The sequence below is a fragment of the Drosophila ficusphila genome, unplaced genomic scaffold (assembly GCF_018152265.1).
Source record: "Drosophila ficusphila isolate 14025-0441.05 unplaced genomic scaffold, ASM1815226v1 contig_791, whole genome shotgun sequence".
Taxonomy (NCBI): Eukaryota; Metazoa; Arthropoda; class Insecta; order Diptera; family Drosophilidae; genus Drosophila; species Drosophila ficusphila.
In genome coordinates this window covers 14,997,414-15,015,877 of record NW_025064737.1, presented here as the reverse complement: position 1 = coordinate 15,015,877, position 18,464 = coordinate 14,997,414, and the positions used below count along the sequence as shown (strand labels likewise).

Genomic DNA, 18,464 nt, shown 5'->3' with positions numbered 1-18,464 from the left:
TATTACTTTTCTTTTTCACAGTTCACACTTCAAAAAATTAAAAAAAAACAAACGTCATATTGCTCGAGCACATAACTATCATCAGGTGAACGAGCATTAAGCATATTTTCAGCATTTTCCAGCAGCAGTTCGTATTTTCTCGACTTTTCGCCTGCACAAGTTGTTGTAAAAATACGAGAGGAAAAACGAGAGGATAAACGAGGAAAAAGAGAAGTGCAGTGAACCGACCGATTTGCCTGGACCAGTTACCGATTAGATTCAGTCAAAAAGTGAACTGTTATTCCGACACATTTTTGCAGTCTGCAAATTGGAATTGCTGACGTTGCGTAAATAATAGCTTTGCTTGAGCAAAAACAGAAAAGACAGAAGCGATTAAATGGCAAATTCTGCATGGGTTTTGTCGAATAAATATTATTTTTGCTGTTTCCGTCGACGGTAATCAGGAGCTCATTAAAAACGCGTCGAACCACAAAACAGGACATCATTAAATAGCCTCTTCTCCAATGTCCACGTGGGATATTTAAAGGGCTAAGGGGGGGTCGGCAGATCCAACCCTAAATCGCATGAAATTATCTACATTTGCATGCCGACACAAAACACACAGAGCTAATGGCAATTCCAGCCACACCACATTTATATAGCTCATGAATTTTTGATTACGCATTTGGCAATGCGGCCAAAAACCGGTGAAAAGCAGCCGAGCCCAAATGAACCAAACCGATCCAACGGAAGTGACTCTGTGCAATTTAATATTACGCATACGCAGCGAATGCAACTGATTGGCAGCGGTTAATAAATGCGCTCGAACGGGCCAACATATAGTACATACATCTCCTCCTCCCCCCGCAAATATTTGTATGCGTATTCCATAATTCACTGGACGCCAATCGAGCAGCTTTGCGTGCGACCAGAAAAGCATCGTTATATAATAAATACGCGCATCATAATATCCCATCATTTTGGTGCGCTATCCTGCGGTGAAAGCAAACTGAGAGTCGCGGGACCCCTCGGAATGCAATCCGCCAATAGGTAGTTATTTGTCTGCCATTATATGGCAATGCGTATCTTTCAGACTAAAAATATTGAATAAGGTAACCTTAGCTGTGCTCTTTAAAGATACATAAATACATAAGAGTACAATTACTCGTTACACTAATCAATAATATAATTTGAAAGGAAACCATTGAATTTTTTGCTATACATTCCTGTGAAATTTATTAGCTTAAAATTTATTCTCAAAACAAGAAAGGAAAAGGAAGAAATTTCTGTTTTTAATATTACAAATTTTAATTTATTTGAAAAATATAAACAAATTTATAAATTTATCCAGTACCTAGTAAGTTTTTAGCTTTATTGGATTTTTCTCAATTTGTCTTCCTAAAATCATCTCAAGAACATTAATCACAAATATAACTACAACTGCCAGAATCACAACAAATGCAAGCAGAAGAGTGCAAAGGACATCTAGACTATGATAGATGAAGAAGTTCAATTTCCTTCCAGCCACTTGCATGTTGGGTGCTCCTTTGTGTCGAAGGACATAATGTGTCCACCAGATTGCCGTTTCCCGAGGTTTCATGGGTTGATCATGATATTGAGACGACGTTTTTCGAGCGAGTTCCTCAAAACTTTTTTCTGTTAGCAACCGGTGAATTGAGTCCCGAAACTGATCCTTTGTCATATCCTTAAAGTTGAGAACCAAACCAAGACCCTTTCTTTTGATGTGTTCCATGTTACCAAACTGATCGTAGAAGAAGGGCAGCCCCAACATGGGTTTACCAAAGTAAATACTTTCGATAGTGCTCTGCATTCCTCCGTGGGTTATAAACAACCTTACTTTTGGATGAGAAAGAATATCCTGCTGCGGAAACCAATTGCTTATTAAAACATTTGAGGGTTTACCTGGCAACTCATCATCTTCGAATTTCCACAGGACTCGCTGTGGCAGGCTTTCAAATGTTTCAATCAATATTTTCTTGCGATCCTCTGACAGACTTTCGGTCTTAACATTAGTTCCCAGGGAAAAGTAAATGACTCCATGTTCACCAGCTCCTTGGATAAAGTCCTCTAACTCCTTGGGTAACGCTTTTGTTGCCTGATTAATGTGCATGCCCCCAACTTCGATTACATTTGGAACATATGGGCGTGGAGGTCCTAAAGTAAAATGTTGATTAACCAAAACCAAGGAAAAGTTTCGAACAATCTTAGACAGTGGCTGCTTATCAACTATTTTTGGAAAGTACTTTTTGTACAGAGCTTCGTGCTTTTTCGCAAAGCGCCAGTGCCAGTTAATCCAGGATAAAGATTGATCCATAAAATATGCCAAGCGACCACCATAAGTTTCCAAGTCATAGAAATAGGAAGAAGGAGATTGGAGGTACGAAATCGGGGATACATTACCCACTAATTCGTCAACCTTCCAATCAGTTCCACAAGGAGCTACTCCAATTAATGGTGCATTAAAATATGCCGCGAAGCCATAAAGAGCATCATACTTCCACAGGTCCACAATAATGAGATCAAATTGGACATTTTCTTTCTTGAGAATCTTCAGTTGGATTTCTTCATTGTTCAGTACAACTTTTGTGATGTTGTACACGAATTCGTTTGTGACCTCATAATACTCCCACTTACTTTTCGGCGTTGTCATTGCTTTAATGAAATCTGTAGTTAAAATGATTAAGAAAGGATTTAAGGTGTTGCTTAAATATCAACATTTTTAAATATGTTTCCGTTTCTAAGTGAAACACTTTAAGCTTACCTTCAAAACTATCAAACACTTCTGGAAGAAGAATTTCTCGTATATTACTCACAGGTGCTTTCAAATGGTACGGACTAACAGAGGTAATTTCATGACCCAATGAAGCCAAGTTTTTTAAATACGGTAAGACATAATGAAAATGTGAAGGACTTGGAACGGGAAATAAAGAGAGAATGCGAGCTCCTTCCAAAAAAAACGGTTTAGATAACAAAACAAGGAAGATTAACCGACAGAACAAGAATAAAGAAAACATCTTTAATCAATGCGAGTGTTTCTCCCAAGATCCGGCGAAAGACTGAAACTCTAACAAACAAATTCGCTTTCTAATGCTACCCGATAAGATAAGGCTGACATCAAATCACAAAGTGTGTATAAAAATGTTTTGTTTCGTTGTGTATTTGCTTTATTAATCTGAGTAATATATTTATTTCGACTCGACTACAAACGTTGATAAAGATTACATATTTTGGATCACGTTTTTAAATCTATTTTTAACTTTGCTTGAAAAGTAAAACAGCTAATTAAATGTTAATTATATTTTCAATACATTTTATCTGACTTTTTTCTTCTGCAACGTTTTATGCTTTCTGCTTCGAAAAACACTTTTTAGGATTTTTTTAACACACATAGCAACAATTGCAAGAATAAGCAAAAATCCAATAAGAAAAGTCCCCAAGATATCTAGGCTGTGATGGGTGAAGAAGTCCAGTTCCCTGCCAGCCACCCGCATATGAGGTGCTCCTTTGTGTCGAAGGACATAGTGAGTCCACCAGATTGCCGTTTCCAGAGGTTTCATGGGTTGATCTCGATGTCGAGCTGCTGCTGTTCTAGCAGCGATGTCATATTTTTTCTCTGTCAACAACTCAATAATAGTGCTCTTAAACTCATCGCCTGTCATATCCATAAAATTGAGAGACAACCCCAGACCAAGTTCCTTTACTTGGGCCACGTTTCGATACTGATCATAAAAGAAGGGCAGTCCCAACATCGGTGTGCCACTATGAATGCTTTCAACAGTGCTTTGTAATCCACTATGGGTAATAAATAGTTTAACTTTTGGATGAGCCAGTAGATCTTGCTGAGGAAACCATTTGCTGATCAACACATTCGAGGGCCTTCCCGGCAAATTTTCATCTTCGAATTTCCACAGGACTCGCTGTGGCAGGCTTTCAAATGTTTCGATCAATATTTTCTTGCGATCCTCTGACAGATTTTCGGTCTTAACATTGGTTCCGAGAGAAAAGTAAATGACTCCATGTTCACCAGCTCCTTGGATGAAGTCCTCAAACTCCTTGGGCAACGCTTTTGGTTGCTCATTAATGTGCATGCCACCAACTTCGATTAGACTTGGAACAAAAGGGCGTGGTGCACCCAGAGTAAAATGATGATTAATCAAAACCAGGGAAAAGTTTCGACATATCGCAGACAGTGGCTGCTTATCAGCTATTTTAGGAAAATACTTTCTGTAGAGGGCTTCATGCTTCTCCGCATATCGCCAATGCCAGTTAATCCAAGATAAAGATTGGTCCACAAAATATGCCAGACGACCTCTATAAGTTCTCAAGTCATGGTGATAGTACGAAGTAGACTTAAGATACGAAATCGGGGATATGTTACCAACCAACTCGTCGATTTTCCAATCATTGCCATACGTTGCGATTCCTATTATTGGGGCATCGAAATAGGCCGACAAGCCATAAAGAGCATCGAAACGCCACAGATCAGTAATGATCAGATCAAACTGGGCCTTTCCTGGTTTCAAAATCTCCCGACGAACTGCGTCATTGTTCAACACTGTTTTTGCGAGGTTTAGGTTATAGTTGTTGACGTATTCATTTACTTCCCAAATGCCTTTAGATTTACTCGTACTTAAATAATTGATTACTTCTGCAAAGAACTTAATAATAAATTTAAATCTTTAACAACTGTAACTGTAGCCACCTACCCTCGACATTGTCAAATAGTTCCGGCACATAAATATTATGTATATTATCCACAGCCTCTTTTGCCGGAAACGGACTTACCAAAGTTATTTCATGGCCCAAAGTGGCCAAGCTTTTTAGGTAGGGCAATGAGTAAAAATAGTGAGAAGGGCTCGGTATGGGAAATAAGGCCAGTATGCGAGCTCCTTCTAAAAAACCTGGCGAAAGAGCCAAAACCAGAAATAACGATCTTAGAGCCAACATTTTTAGACGTGCTTTAGCCATCAAATCAATCCCAAGACTAACTAGTGCGAGATTGGCTGGTAGAAGACCGTCTGGTAGAAGTCTGGCCGAAAAAATAACCATTTTGCTGATAAGATTAGTAAACTCTAGCAATAAATTATGATATTCTCTTTTAAGGGAAAGTACACATAAAAGGCTGTAAATCTACATACTTATATCTTGCTTACCTGCTTCATTTTGATTTTGATTTATAAAAATAATTAGACCTTAATCGGGATTAAGTTAACTTTTACATGTTTCTTTATTTCACCCTATTAAAAAATTTAAAATTACAAACCTAATGTTATTTGTTAAGATGTCATTTCCTTTTAATGAGTTTTTTGCTTTTTTTTGAGTTTCCGAAACCAGCTAACGTAGCTGTTTTCCAAACAATCCAAATACTTATCGAAAGGATCAGGAGAGCACAACCCAAAAGGAAGGCCATGACATCCAAGCTGTGGTAGGCGAAGAAACCCAAGTCCTGGCCAGCTACCCTCATGTGATAAGCTCCTTTGTGCCGCAGGACATACTCTGTCCACCAAATAGCCGTGTCCAAAGGACTCATGGGTTGATCCCGATAACGATTCGACATCTTTCTGGCCGTTTCGGCAAACTGCCGCTCGTTGATCAACCGCTCAATGGTGACCTTGAACTCCTGCTGGGTCATTGTATTGTGGTCTAAACCCAAGCCGAATCCTGCTTGAGTGGCCCTCTTTACATTCAAAAATTGATCGTAGAAGAAGGGAAGACCCAAAACTGGTTTGCCATGGTGAATGCTCTCAATGGTGCTTAGTAATCCACCGTGGGTTATAAACAACTTGACCTTCGGATGTGCCAGGATATCCGGCTGAGGGAACCACTTGCTTATAAACACATTCTTTGGTTTTCCCGGCAGCTGATCGTCCTCAAATTTCCAAAGAACTCGTTGCGGAAGGCTGGCAAAGGTTTTTAGAATCAGTTCTCTTCTTTCCGGCGGAAGATCCTTGCTCTTAACATTGGATCCCAGTGAAAAGTAGATCACTCCCTGCTCACCAGAGCCCTGAACAAATTCCTCTAATTCCATCGGCAAAGGAGCTGGTTTATGAGATATATGCAGACCTCCAACTTGAATCATATTAGGTACATATGCACGCGGAAAACTCAGCGAAAAGTGCTGATTCAGCAGAATCAGAGAAAAGTTTCTGTTCAACTGGGATAGAGGAACCCTTTTTGAGGCCTCTGGAAAGTACTGCTTATACATCTTCTCCTGTTTTGGCATGTGTACCAAATTATAGTTTAACCAGGCAATTGTAGTATCCAAAAAGTTAGACACGCGTTCCATGAAAGTCATGCGATCCGTGAAGCCCGCTGTTACCAGAGGAGTGTACGACAGAGGGGAAACATTGCCCACCAGCTCATCAATGTTCCAATCGGTTCCAAAGGTCGAGATTCCAATAATGGGAGCATTGAAGTGCGCTGCAAATCCATAAAAAGCATCTCCGCGTAGAGCCTCCACAATGATCAAGTCAAAGTGATCCTTTCCTGGAGGCAAAAGGGTTTCCGCCACCTTTTTGTTGGTGAAAACAGAGCGAGTGATGTTCAAAAAAAAGTTGTTTATGAAATTGTTCTCCTCCCAAATGTTCTGGGGATCTTTAAGATCGTTTATGATTTCTAAAAAAAAAAAATTAAATAAAAGTTACCGTAACTGTTTAAAATGTTAAAATGTTATGTTTTTATTAAACATACCATTGTAATTGTCAAACACTTCCAGATTGGGAATATCTCGAAAGTTTTCAACTGGTTTCTTTTGGGGAAATGCATTAATCGAGGTCACCTGGTGACCCCGGGAGGTCAGTGTCTTCAGATAAGGCACAACATTGATGTACTGCGAAGGTCCAGGATAGGGAAATATGGCTAATATCCTGGCAGATTCGATGTAAACAGGTAGAACCAGGAACAGACCAACTAACTGCAGAGCCAGCATTTTACGGTTCGTCTGGTTTCCGCAGACTTAGGCTATAAACTAAATCGGCAGACGTACATTACAATGTAGTAGACTTCTATTAGATAACACCTTCAGTAGTCAACATGCGATAGCGATTCTGGCAATTTCGTAGGCGATCCACATCTCACTGTCGCACCCCATCACTAAGCATTCCCCTATCTTATCCCCTTCAATCCCTCAAACATACAGCCACATCACATAGCTCTTTTGAATAAACAATTACCTACAGTCAAAAAAAGAACTATCTACGTTGTGAAATAGATTTTTTTTAACAAGAAAAGGTATTTACTTGCACTGAATTAATTCATGCTTAGTTTTATTTTTAATTTCTCACAAGAAGTTAGTACACATTTTTTTGAGTGTGTCACCTTTGTTAGTGATGACTTTAAATTGACTGATAAACAAAGGTTGCAGTCCATGCGTGCAGAAAAATGATTATAATAATTTGACGTTTGACAGTTGAGTTTTTCATAAAAATACTTTTATTTTGCTTTCTATTCTTAGATTTTACACTGTGAGTTAAAGTAAGTACAAAAAGTTCTATCTTTTAAATACTAAAAATAAATAACTTTAGTACACACCCCATAATATTAAATGGGTTCCTTTTTTTGTTTAATGATTATTTGTAGGTGCTAATAACAAAACAATTAATTTCAAATGCATCCTACACTAATGTTAGTTATAAGTCACATACAATAGATCTGTGATGGCATAAACGAAGCCAGCTAATGGCCTTTAATTGGTTACTGGGTCTTCAATTTGCTCGACCTCTCACCGCGCTTTTTGATGATATAACCGAGACCTCTTACTAGATAGTTCAGTGCAGTCACAAAGATCAGTATAGAAAGTAACGCAACAGCGATGAGGAGTCCCCAGGTGTCCAAGCCATGCAACTGGATAAAGTGAAGATCTTTGGAGGCACATCTCAAGTGGCTGGCACCCTTGTGCCTCAAAACATATTCGGTCCACCAAATGGCTCGTTCCAAAGCGGTTTCCTTCTGATCCCGAAATAGTTTCGATTTAATCTGAGCTGCCTCCGCATAACTGGGATTACTCAATAGTTCCTGGATCAATGAAGTAAGTTCTGAGGCATTTGCACTCCACAAATCAGCATTTAAACCATAACCAGCCTGCTTTGCCCTCTGAACATTCAGGTGCTGATCGTAGAAAACTGGCAGACCCAAAATCGGTTTGCCAAAGTAAATACTCTCAATGGTGCTTAATAATCCTCCATGGGTTATAAACAGCTTAACATTTGGATGGGCCAGGATATCCGGTTGAGGAAACCACTTGCTAATAAACACATTAGTGGGTTTTTCAGGCAGCTGATCATCTTCGAATTTCCACAAAACCCGTTGAGACAAACTGGCAAAGGTTTCCATTAGAACTTTACGGGTGGCGGGTGGCAGATCTTTGCTCTTTATATTGGAACCCATTGAGAAATAAATGATTCCCTGTGGAGATTGCTCAACAAACTCTGCTAAATCTTTTGGTAAAGGTTGCACTTCTCGTTTCTGTTGCAAATGCAGTCCGCCTACTTCAATCATATTGGGCAAATAAGGACGTGGATAACTTAGTGAAAAGTGTTGACCAAGCAACATCAAGGAAAAGCTATCCAGAACATCATTCAGCGATTTCTTGGCATTTGGAAAGTATTTTGCATATAAATCCTGCTGACTTGGCAAGTGGATAGTTTTTTTATGAAACCACATGACTAAAGATTCCCAAACATTTCGCAATCTTCCTTCGAAATCCATTTTCTCCGTTCGCGCGGATAACAACAAGGGATTAAAGGATAAAGGTGATATATTTCCCATTAGTTCATCGATATGAGTGTCGGTGCCATAGGATGATATTCCAATAGTCTGGGCTCCAAAATGTTGAGCTAAGCCAAAAAGGGCTTCTGTTTGCACCGTTTCCAATACAACCAAATCAAAACCTTCTTCGCCGTTTATTAACTCCTTTACAGCCGGTTCATCTAGCACACTTGTAGTCAAAAGATTGAGGAACTCGGTGGTCATGGACAAAATTTTCCATTGGCTCGCATCCTGGTTGTAGTCCGCATTTCCAAATGCTGAAAAAAGTATTTTGACACATTAGTTACTATTAAAAATAGTAGAAATCGAGATAATTACAAGTGAAATGTTTTTTCTGAACATTTAACGCTTAGAATTTGTGGGTATGTCTATATAATTTTTTTTTAAGAACTGTTCACTTTATAAATACCAGTTAAAAATAAAACATGTTAGCAAAGAAAATGTTAACAAAAATGTACCTACTTACAATCAGTCTCTGTTAAACATATATTTTCGCCACTGATAAGCTACTTACCTGCCATTATTTCGTGAATTTTCTTTGCACCAATCACTCGAAAATTGGGTTCATTTTTATCGCTGCCGAAAGTATTTATTACGGTGACATTGTGACCCCGACGAGCTAGTTCCTTGAGATACTGTTCTGCAAATATGTACTGCGATCGGCCGGGAAATGGAAACACGGCCAGAATGCGGGAACTCTGAGCTTCTTCGGTGGCAATGGTGTCTAATAACAACACCAGGCCAAATAGCAGCAAACTTGTTTTAAAACGTATAATGCCCATTTCCGAAGCAACCAAAGCGATACGCTGACCGACGAGAACTAATCAAACATGGAAGTATTTCTATACACATATAATTATCGTTGAGAGCCCATAAAAAAATCCCGAATTTTTGCTCATTCTACACAAAGCAAATTCACTGAAGCGATACACAAGCTTAGCTTATTTTAAACACATCAAAATTTGCTCTTTTTCTATTTTTTTAGTTTGTGCACATATGTTTTTTGGCGTCACCGGCTTGACTCTGAAAACTTTGTTTATTGTTTACACGCAATATTTAGTTGTTATGCAAGCGATGAGAGAGTTGAATTGTGCTCTAATTCTCCACAAAGTACTCTTAAGTTTTCGCTTTATCGGTTTTCAACTCTTTGATTGTCAGGTTCTCACGTTGTTATTGTTTACTCACACTTTTAATTAAATACGATTTTTGTGCTCAGAGAGCAGTAAACAACAATATACCCTACACTACTATTTACTTACTCTTTAGTTTTAGGGGTAAACTGAAAACGTGGGACAAGAACTACAATATAACCACAATTTTTTTTAGTTTTTAATACAATAAATTAATTTTATTATTCAATCTTGTAAAAAAACATTAAAACTTGTTTTAACAAAAAACAATTTATATTTTATATATTTATTTGCTTAAATGTACGGCGCACTATGGACCAAAAAACTGAACCGTTTCAATAATGCTTTTAGAAAAACTTGGAAACAATCATAAATAATAGAAAATTAAGATTAGATAATGCCAACAAAGTGCTTATCATTCATTGTCCCTGCTGTAATCTACCTATAACACCAATAAAATAATTACAATCGAAGTCGAAATATACATTTCAAATGCGCAGCCAGCAGAAATCGATTATTTATTTGGATTTTTTTTAACCTTATTACAAAATTTTCATTTTTATATGATGATTTTGTTTAAAATCCGTAATATTTAAGCTTATTTTAATTTTAATAGTAGCAGTACATAATTATGATTTTTTTGTGGTAGGTTTAAATAGGTTTGTTGATCATAACATTTGTTTGTTGACCTTTTTATCTACTGCTTATAATATTATTATGGGCGCTGTTATCTCAGTAGAAAGCAATCGTTCTAAAATTTTCCACTTAAATTCAATAAAATACTTAAATAATTTATAAGTCATCTTATCACTTCAACATTACGTTGTATACCAATAACAGGTATGAAAGACTTTACAAATCGAGCCAAATAATTAAGGAAAACCATTCTATTGGAAAGAGCAAAGAAAACGAAAACCACAACCAAGAAAAGTCTTACTCCGACCATAAGGAATTTATCCAGGGAATAATATTCGGCCAGCTTCACCTGCGACTGGGAAACCCTCATATGTTTTGCGCCCTTGTATCGTATAACATATTCGGTCCAATAGATGGCTGAATCTAAAGGGTGCATAGGTTGATCCCGGAATTTCTCGGAAATAGAACGTGCTTTTTCCCGATACTTTGGTTGATACAACAGGCGATCCAGGGAATCACGCATCACCTCTTCAGTCATGCTGTTTATTCTTAACTCGATGGCCACTTCCTCCTCCACCAGAACTTCCAAGTTCCTGAATTGATCGTAGAACAAAGGCAGACCTATAATATTTTTTCCGTAATAAACAGCCTCAAAGATGCTTAACATTCCGCCGTGACTTATAAAAACTTTAACATTTGGATGTGCCAGAATTGCTTGTTGTGGCAACATCTTAGACAAATAGACATTATTTGATACATTCGCTGGATGTTTTCCTTCGAACTTCCAAATTACGCGTTGTGGCAATGATGCAAAAATCTTAAGCAGCATTTTCTGAAATTCCTGTGGCAAATCTCTACTCTGCAGCTCCACTCCCAAAGCGAAATAGATGACTCCGTGTTCTGCCTCATCGATAAATATCTGCAGATCCTCAGGAAGTGTGGGATCCATTTTGGGGATGTGGAAGCCACCAACTTCAATCATTCCCGGAACACTTGATCTAGCTCTGAAAAGGCTAAAGTGTTGATTAAGCAGCATAAGTGAAAACCCCTGACGGGTTTCCACAAAGCTCTTTTTCAAATGACCAAAGAAATGATCATGAACCAGTCGCAGTTTCGGGATGAACACCAAATTCAAAAGCAGCCATTCTTCGGTGTTGTAATACCACATGTAGATACGATCCCAAACATTTCTGACAGGTATCGCGCTCATTGGCATAAGAGGCTCCACCAAAACGGATACTCCGTGGCCCACCAAAGTATTAAGATTCCAATCCGCTCCGCAGGTGGAAATTCCAATCAGTGTAGCATTGAATAGTTCTCCCAAGCCGAAAAGTACATCCGTGAAACCCGCTTCTACAACTACAGCATCGAAGGTAGTATTTGATTTCATTAAGGCACGTACTTCCGCATTATTTAGTACATTCAGGCCGGCATTTATCATGATTCTCGCCATGGAATTCATTTCCTCCCATTTGTTTGTCGTTGCATATACCATAAACTCCTCAAATTCTAGAATAAAGGAAAGGAAGCAAAGAATAATATATCAAATAGAATTTACATTCAACACAAATAAATTATCATTGATTTTTAGAAGATGTTATAAAAATAATGTTCTTTAAGATTATTCTTTGTAAAAGACATCAAAACAAAGGTTTCTTAAAACATGTAATCTGCGAGTTTCGATTACATATAATTGAGAAACCAACTTGCGATTGCCACTAAAACAATATTTGTTATCTATAGTCTATATTTTGTAAGGGGGGTGCCAATTAGTTTATCTAAAAAATGTCTTGGCTTAATCAATATGGATGTAATATTTCTCCTTCATTTGTACTCTTCTTATTGTAACTCACCTGCAAAAACATTGTTATTATCTGATATGCGTATATAAGTCTCATTTCCAACTGGCTTGCAGTGCTTGAAGGCATGTATAACCGTCAATTGGTGACCCCGTTCGGCCAGGGCCTCTATATAGGGCATCAAGAGGAGGCACTGCGAATGCGTCTCGAAGGGGGCGATGACGAGGATCCGAGCGCCATTTATCCAGCAGGTCGCGTTCGAAATGAGCCAGAAAAGCGGGAGAAGCCATCGCCCCGCGGAAAACATAACGATCGAGCGCACGCTATTGAACAGACTAACTGAAGAGTTTTTATTTCAAACTCTTGCGCATTTTCGCTCATTTTTTTTCACGCTGATTAGATTGCCACATCGAGTGCTTGGCCAGCGGGTTATTTTGATCAAATAAAAAACAGTATCACCTTGGGCAGCGGAATGTGCGGTCGATTCACGTGAAATGTCGAGGGGCACGGGCATCGCGGCTCTTCTGCTCCCGGCTTTGATTTTTGGCCTACTGTGCCCCAAACTGGTCGACACGGAAAACATTCTGGCCATCTTCTCGTACACATTTGACTCGTCCTACTTGCTTGTTGTTCCCTATTTAAGGAGCCTCGTGGAACGCGGTCACCAACTTACTGTGATTTCATCGGTCACCGAAATGCCCCACATAGAAGGTGTTCATCACATTCGCGTGGCCAAATTGGATATCCTAAAGCAAGGTAACAGTCCTCGAAGATATTTTAATGTCTAGGTTTCCTTGATTTATCAATTGTCTTTATAGCCAATTATAAACATTTACAATCGGTATACAAAGATAGTGCCTAGTTACCCCTCCGAAAATATTTGTTTATGGTGCTATAAAAAATAATCGCAATGAACGCCGTAATCAATCAATTGTGTTTGGAGTGGTTTCACGAAATGTTAGTTAGACAGTCGAGACAATGAACTTATAATATAGTATCATTGTTTATAATATGAAATTAAATATTTCCATTATTTTCAGAACTTATTGATTACGACTACGAAGATTTCGGATTAAGCAAATGGACAGAGGCGCAGTTTGTTTCCGAATACTTCTTCAACTGTTCGAAATTTGTTCTGGAGGATCCTGGAGTTCAGGAGCTGCTTCACAACTCGAGTGCCCAGTTTTCGCTGATCATTTTGGAGGCCTCGCACACGGATGCTCTCTATGGGTTTTCACAGCACTTTAATGCACCACTGGTTGGGATTGCTGTCTATGGATCGGCATGGAATATTGACTTCCTGGTGGGAAATTCAGCCCCGAGTGTCTATGAACCCATGTCTGCTTTGGGTTATTCACCTGGTCACAGTCTGATGGAGAAGTGGTACAACCTGATCTTTATTACCGAAGAAAGACTGGTAGAGAGATTTATTTACCTGCCAAAACAAGTAGATCTCTACAAGCAATACTTTCCCGGAGTATCGGCTAGTATTCATGATCTCCGTCGGAGATTCGCGTTGATCCTTATTAATCAGCACTTTAGTATGGGTCGAGTGAGGAGTAATGTACCCAATATTGTGGAAGTTGCAGGAATGCACTTGGATGAGCCACCAGTTCCCTTGGATGATGAGCTGAAAAGAATACTGGATGAAGCAAAACATGGAGTTATATATTTTTCCATGGGACTGCAAGTCCTGGACAAATGGCTGCCACCGGGAATGCTCGAAACGATGTTAGAAGCCTTTGGACAATTGGAACAGCAGGTGCTGTGGAAAAGCCACAATCCGGCAATGGCTAAGAATTTTAGGAATGTCTTCGCGAGAAAATGGCTTCCGCAGCGGGAAATCCTGAACCATCCCAATACAAAGATATTCATAACCCATGTTGGACTTCTGAGCATTATTGAATCTATTCACTATGCTGTTCCACAGTTATGTCTGCCATTATTTTACGATCAGTTTCAGAACACCAAACGAATGGAGGAGTTGGGAGTGGCCAGAAGTCTGGACATAATGAAGCTCACTCGCGATAAAATTGTCGAAGTGGTTAAGGAAATGCTTTCGAATTCCAGTTACAAGTTAAATGCAATGGATTTATCCAATCGATTTCATGACCAACCAATGTCGCCTATCGACACCGCGATTTGGTGGACAGAATATATTCTGCGGCACAAAGGAGCAGATCACATGCGAATCGCCGAACAGGAAATGTCCCTTATGCAATACTACAACATAGATGTGGTTTCGGTGCTTTTTGGCAGAATCGGACTGAGTGCTGTTATTGTGATCTTTTTGGGTTGGAAACTGGTCTCACTGGTTACGAGAAACCTTGAATACCGACTTAGTGTGCCCATGGTTAGATAAACCTGAAATTTAAAGTAGGTAGCCTTTTGGAAATGCATAAGTAGGATTTCTTTTGTTTCAAAAAGTGTTTAGAATAGATGGTTCTCTCTAACTTAATAGTCTTGCATATATAATATAAAAATTAAAACGTAAAAAACTTTTTTTTTAGCGAGTCACTAAGCGAGTTTACAGTTTATAATCTAAATTTTGTACAAACTATTATGTGTCGCTTATAATCACGTTGTGAAGTCAAAAAAATGTATTAATTGTAAGTGGTTTAGTCATTGATAGTGCGTTATCTTATCAGCTCGTTGAACCACCGTGGAACCCCAAATAAAATATTTTACGAAAATTATCGTAACGATTTTATAATTATTCAATAGGCTATCAAGATAATATGTGGTCTTTTATTTTTTCCTTTTTTATGGTCAAAATACGATTCTTATATAATTTATTAATTTTCTCACCATTATTTAAGTTAAACAAATAAGCAAAATTAGCAAAAAAAAAAAAAAATAGCCAGTATTTCCTCCTTTTAACTGCCTTGTATTAGAAAACTTCACCTGCTGCACTTTTCGCTGCTGTTGCATATGCAATCAGCCAACCTCAATTATATTCGTTAATTAAGGAGGCTCTGCGAATGCGTCCCGAGGGCGAAGCCATTTATCCAGCAGGTCGCTTTCGAAGTGAGCCAGAAAAGCTGAAGAAGCCATCGCCCCGCGGAAAACTTAACGATCGAGCGCACGCTTTTGAACAGACTAACTGAAGAGTTTTTATTTCAAGCTCTTGCGCATTTTCGCTCATTTTTTCACGCTGATTAGATTGCCAGATCGAGCGAGTTTTGACAGCGAGGTATTTTGACCAAATAAAAAACAGTATCACCTTGGGCAGCGGAATGTACGGTCGATTCACGTGAAATGTCGAGGGGCACGAGCATTAGGGCTCTGCTGCTCCCGGCTCTGATATATGGCCTTCTGTGCCCCAAACTGGCCGGATCGGAAAACATTCTGGCCATCTTCTCGTACACATATGACTCACCCTACCTGCTTATTGTTCCCTATCTAAGGAGACTCTTGGAACGCGGTCACCAACTTACTGTGATTTCATCGGTCACCGAAATGCCCCACATAGAAGGGGTTTATCACATTCGCGTGACCAAATTGGATATGCTAAAGCAAGGTAATGACCCTCAACCATATATAAATAACAAAATAATTCTTTACACTTCCATGGTTTATCATTTGTTATTATAGCTTCCTATAAAAATGAATAGTCTGTTTACAAAGATAGTGCCTAGTAACCCCGCCGAAAATATTTGATTTTGGTGCTTTAAAAAATAAATGTAATGAACACAGAAATCAGTCATCAGTCCAAAGATTGTTATTTACATAGTCTACATTAATGAAATTTATAATATATTATTATTGTTTATAATATAAAATTCAATATTTCAATTTTATTTTTTTAGAACATGTGGATTTCGACTACGAAGACTTTGCGTTAAGCAAATGGAATGAGGCACAACTTGTGTCCGAATACTTTTTTAAATGTTCGAAATTTGTCCTAGAGGATCCTGGAGTGCAGGAGCTGCTCCACAACTCGAGTGCCCAGTTTTCGGCGATAATTTTGCAGGCCACCCACACGGATGCTCTCCTTGGATTTTCACAGCACTTTAATGCACCGCTGCTGGGAATTGCTGCCTACGGATCGGCATGGAATATTGACTTCCTGGTGGGGAACTCGGCACCGAGTGTCTACGAACCCATATTTGCTTTGGGTTATTCACCTGGTCATAGTCTGATGGAGAAGTGGCACAATCTAATCTTTATTACCGAAGAAAGACTAATGGAGAGATTTATTTACCTGCCAAGCCAAGTAGATCTCTACAAGCAATACTTTCCCGGAGTATCGGCTAGTATTCATGATCTCCGTCGGAGATTCGCGTTGATCCTTATTAATCAGCACTTTAGTATGGGTCGAGTGAGGAGTAATGTACCCAATATTGTGGAAGTTGCAGGAATGCACTTGGATGAGCCACCAGTTCCCTTGGATGATGAGCTGAAAAAAATACTGGATGAAGCAAAACATGGAGTTATATATTTTTCCATGGGATTGCAAGTCCTGGACAAATGGCTGCCACCGGGAATGCTTGAAACGATGTTAGAAGCCTTCGGACAATTGGAACAGCAAGTGCTTTGGAAAAGCAACAATCCGGCAATGGCTAAGAATTTTAAGAATGTCTTCGCGAGAAAATGGCTTCCGCAGCGGGAGATCCTAAACCATCCCAATACAAAGATATTCATAACCCATGTTGGACTTCTGAGCATTATTGAATCTATTCACTATGCTGTTCCACAGTTATGTCTGCCATTATTTTACGATCAGTTTCAGAACACCAAGCGAATGGAGCAGTTGGGAGTGGCCAGAAGTCTGGACATAATGAAGCTCACTCGCGATGAAATTGTCGAAGTGGTTAAGGAAATGCTTTCGAATTCCAGTTACAAGCTAAATGCAATAAATTTGAACAAACGATTTCATGACCAACCAATGTCGCCTATCGACACCGCGATTTGGTGGACAGAATATGTCCTGCGGCACAAAGGAGCAGATCACATGCGAATCGCCGAACAGGAAATGTCCCTTATTCAATACTACAACATAGATATGGTTTCGGTGCTTTTTGGCAGAATCGGACTGAGTGCCGTTATTGTGATCTTTTTGGGTTGGAAACTGGTCTCACTAGCTACAAGAAACGTTGAGTACCGACTGAGTGTGCATATGGTTAGAATAACCTAAGATATTCATGTGTAAATTTGAAATAGGTAGCCTTTTGGAAATGTAAGTAAGATTTATTTAGTTTTAAGTAGTGTATATAATAATCATAAGGTGCTCTTTGACTAAGTGTTCTAACTATTATAAAAAGCGAAGTATATATAAAAATAAAATTTAGGTATAGCGAGTCACTAAGCGAGTTAACAGTTTATAATCTAAATTTTTTACACACTTATACGCCTTGCTTATTATCACGTTTTGGAGTAAAAACAAAAGTGTATTGTAAGTGTTGTAGTGATAATGATAATGCGTTATCTTATCAGTTCGTTTAACCACCGTGGAGCCCCAAATAAAATATTTTACGTAAATTCTCATAAAGATTTAATTACTATTTCATAGGCTATCAAGATAACTAGAGGTCGTTTATTTTTATCTTTTTTCATGTATAAAATATAATTGATGTAAAACAATAATTAATGTTGCATGCATTAAAGATTATTAACCAAAAATGGCTAGACTTTAAAAAACGAAAAGAAAATAGCCAGTATTTCCTCCCTTTAACTGCCTTGTATATTGTAATTAGAAAACTTTACCTCTTTCAACTGTTATCTATACAAACCTTTCCCTTCGTTCATTCCTTTTTTTTTTTGGCTATAAACATAACCACGCGTATTACGCATTTTACATCAATCAGCACGTGCCCAGCATGTTTTCAACTCTTTTTGACAAAAAAAAGAAAGAAAATAAGAGGTGAATTGAATACATAAAGTACTGGAAGGACATTAAAATGCACAGGACCGGCTGGAGAAAAAAAGTGCGGACAATTGGTCCCACAATTGCTGGGTGAAATACCCGAGAAACGTGAACCAGAGGAAGGAAGTCAAAGTCGGCTAGTCAAAGGAACTTGAGGAGGGTGAACCCAAGAGTGTATGACTTCCCCTTCATAACCATTGGAGCGGAATGTCTATGACGGTCCATCGATAGCCAAGGTAACAAACACACCGCGCATAAAAACGGACC

General features: G+C 38.7%; 7 protein-coding genes across 11 annotated transcripts; 2 read left to right on the top strand and 5 right to left on the bottom strand.

Moving 5' to 3' along the window:
• Positions 1 to 1,315: 1,315 nt before the first annotated feature.
• LOC108087304 (UDP-glycosyltransferase UGT5-like) lies at positions 1,316 to 3,044 on the bottom strand. Of its 5 annotated transcripts, none has more exons than XM_043209038.1 (3): positions 2,762 to 3,044; positions 1,903 to 2,664; positions 1,316 to 1,836 (listed from the first exon to the last, which is right to left on the bottom strand). In XM_043209038.1, exons 1-3 carry the CDS (start codon positions 3,012 to 3,014, stop codon positions 1,334 to 1,336), a joined length of 1,518 nt encoding a protein of 505 aa, XP_043064973.1. In that variant the 5' UTR covers positions 3,015 to 3,044; the 3' UTR covers positions 1,316 to 1,333. The 5 variants fall into 5 exon arrangements, with proteins under 5 accessions (XP_043064973.1, XP_017040112.2, XP_043064974.1 ...); XM_017184623.2 differs by having other exon boundaries at positions 1,316 to 2,154; positions 2,401 to 2,664; XM_043209039.1 differs by having other exon boundaries at positions 1,316 to 2,154; positions 2,635 to 2,664.
• Positions 3,045 to 3,167: 123 nt separating this feature from the next.
• Positions 3,168 to 4,967, bottom strand: LOC108087099 (UDP-glucosyltransferase 2). Its single transcript, XM_017184281.1, has 2 exons — positions 4,707 to 4,967; positions 3,168 to 4,648 (listed from the first exon to the last, which is right to left on the bottom strand). Exons 1-2 carry the CDS (start codon positions 4,945 to 4,947, stop codon positions 3,312 to 3,314), a joined length of 1,578 nt encoding a protein of 525 aa, XP_017039770.1. The 5' UTR covers positions 4,948 to 4,967; the 3' UTR covers positions 3,168 to 3,311.
• Positions 4,968 to 5,203: 236 nt separating this feature from the next.
• LOC108087388 (UDP-glucosyltransferase 2) lies at positions 5,204 to 7,021 on the bottom strand. The gene is made up of 2 exons (XM_017184730.2): positions 6,691 to 7,021; positions 5,204 to 6,615 (listed from the first exon to the last, which is right to left on the bottom strand). The coding sequence occupies exons 1-2, from the start codon at positions 6,926 to 6,928 to the stop codon at positions 5,285 to 5,287; spliced, it is 1,569 nt and encodes a 522-aa protein (XP_017040219.2). The 5' UTR covers positions 6,929 to 7,021; the 3' UTR covers positions 5,204 to 5,284.
• Positions 7,022 to 7,426: 405 nt separating this feature from the next.
• Positions 7,427 to 9,956, bottom strand: LOC108087387 (UDP-glucosyltransferase 2). The gene is made up of 2 exons (XM_017184729.2): positions 9,281 to 9,956; positions 7,427 to 9,023 (listed from the first exon to the last, which is right to left on the bottom strand). Exons 1-2 carry the CDS (start codon positions 9,546 to 9,548, stop codon positions 7,693 to 7,695), a joined length of 1,599 nt encoding a protein of 532 aa, XP_017040218.1. The 5' UTR covers positions 9,549 to 9,956; the 3' UTR covers positions 7,427 to 7,692.
• A 422-nt stretch (positions 9,957 to 10,378) lies between these two features.
• Positions 10,379 to 12,657, bottom strand: LOC108087091 (UDP-glycosyltransferase UGT5). The gene is made up of 2 exons (XM_017184272.1): positions 12,386 to 12,657; positions 10,379 to 12,041 (listed from the first exon to the last, which is right to left on the bottom strand). Exons 1-2 carry the CDS (start codon positions 12,636 to 12,638, stop codon positions 10,696 to 10,698), a joined length of 1,599 nt encoding a protein of 532 aa, XP_017039761.1. The 5' UTR covers positions 12,639 to 12,657; the 3' UTR covers positions 10,379 to 10,695.
• Positions 12,658 to 12,804: 147 nt separating this feature from the next.
• Positions 12,805 to 15,024, top strand: LOC108087088 (UDP-glycosyltransferase UGT4). The gene is made up of 2 exons (XM_017184270.2): positions 12,805 to 13,087; positions 13,372 to 15,024. The coding sequence occupies exons 1-2, from the start codon at positions 12,826 to 12,828 to the stop codon at positions 14,691 to 14,693; spliced, it is 1,584 nt and encodes a 527-aa protein (XP_017039759.1). The 5' UTR covers positions 12,805 to 12,825; the 3' UTR covers positions 14,694 to 15,024.
• A 565-nt stretch (positions 15,025 to 15,589) lies between these two features.
• On the top strand, positions 15,590 to 17,895 carry LOC108087057 (UDP-glycosyltransferase UGT4-like). Its single transcript, XM_017184233.1, has 2 exons — positions 15,590 to 15,851; positions 16,141 to 17,895. The coding sequence occupies exons 1-2, from the start codon at positions 15,590 to 15,592 to the stop codon at positions 17,466 to 17,468; spliced, it is 1,590 nt and encodes a 529-aa protein (XP_017039722.1). The 3' UTR covers positions 17,469 to 17,895.
• Positions 17,896 to 18,464: the final 569 nt, after the last annotated feature.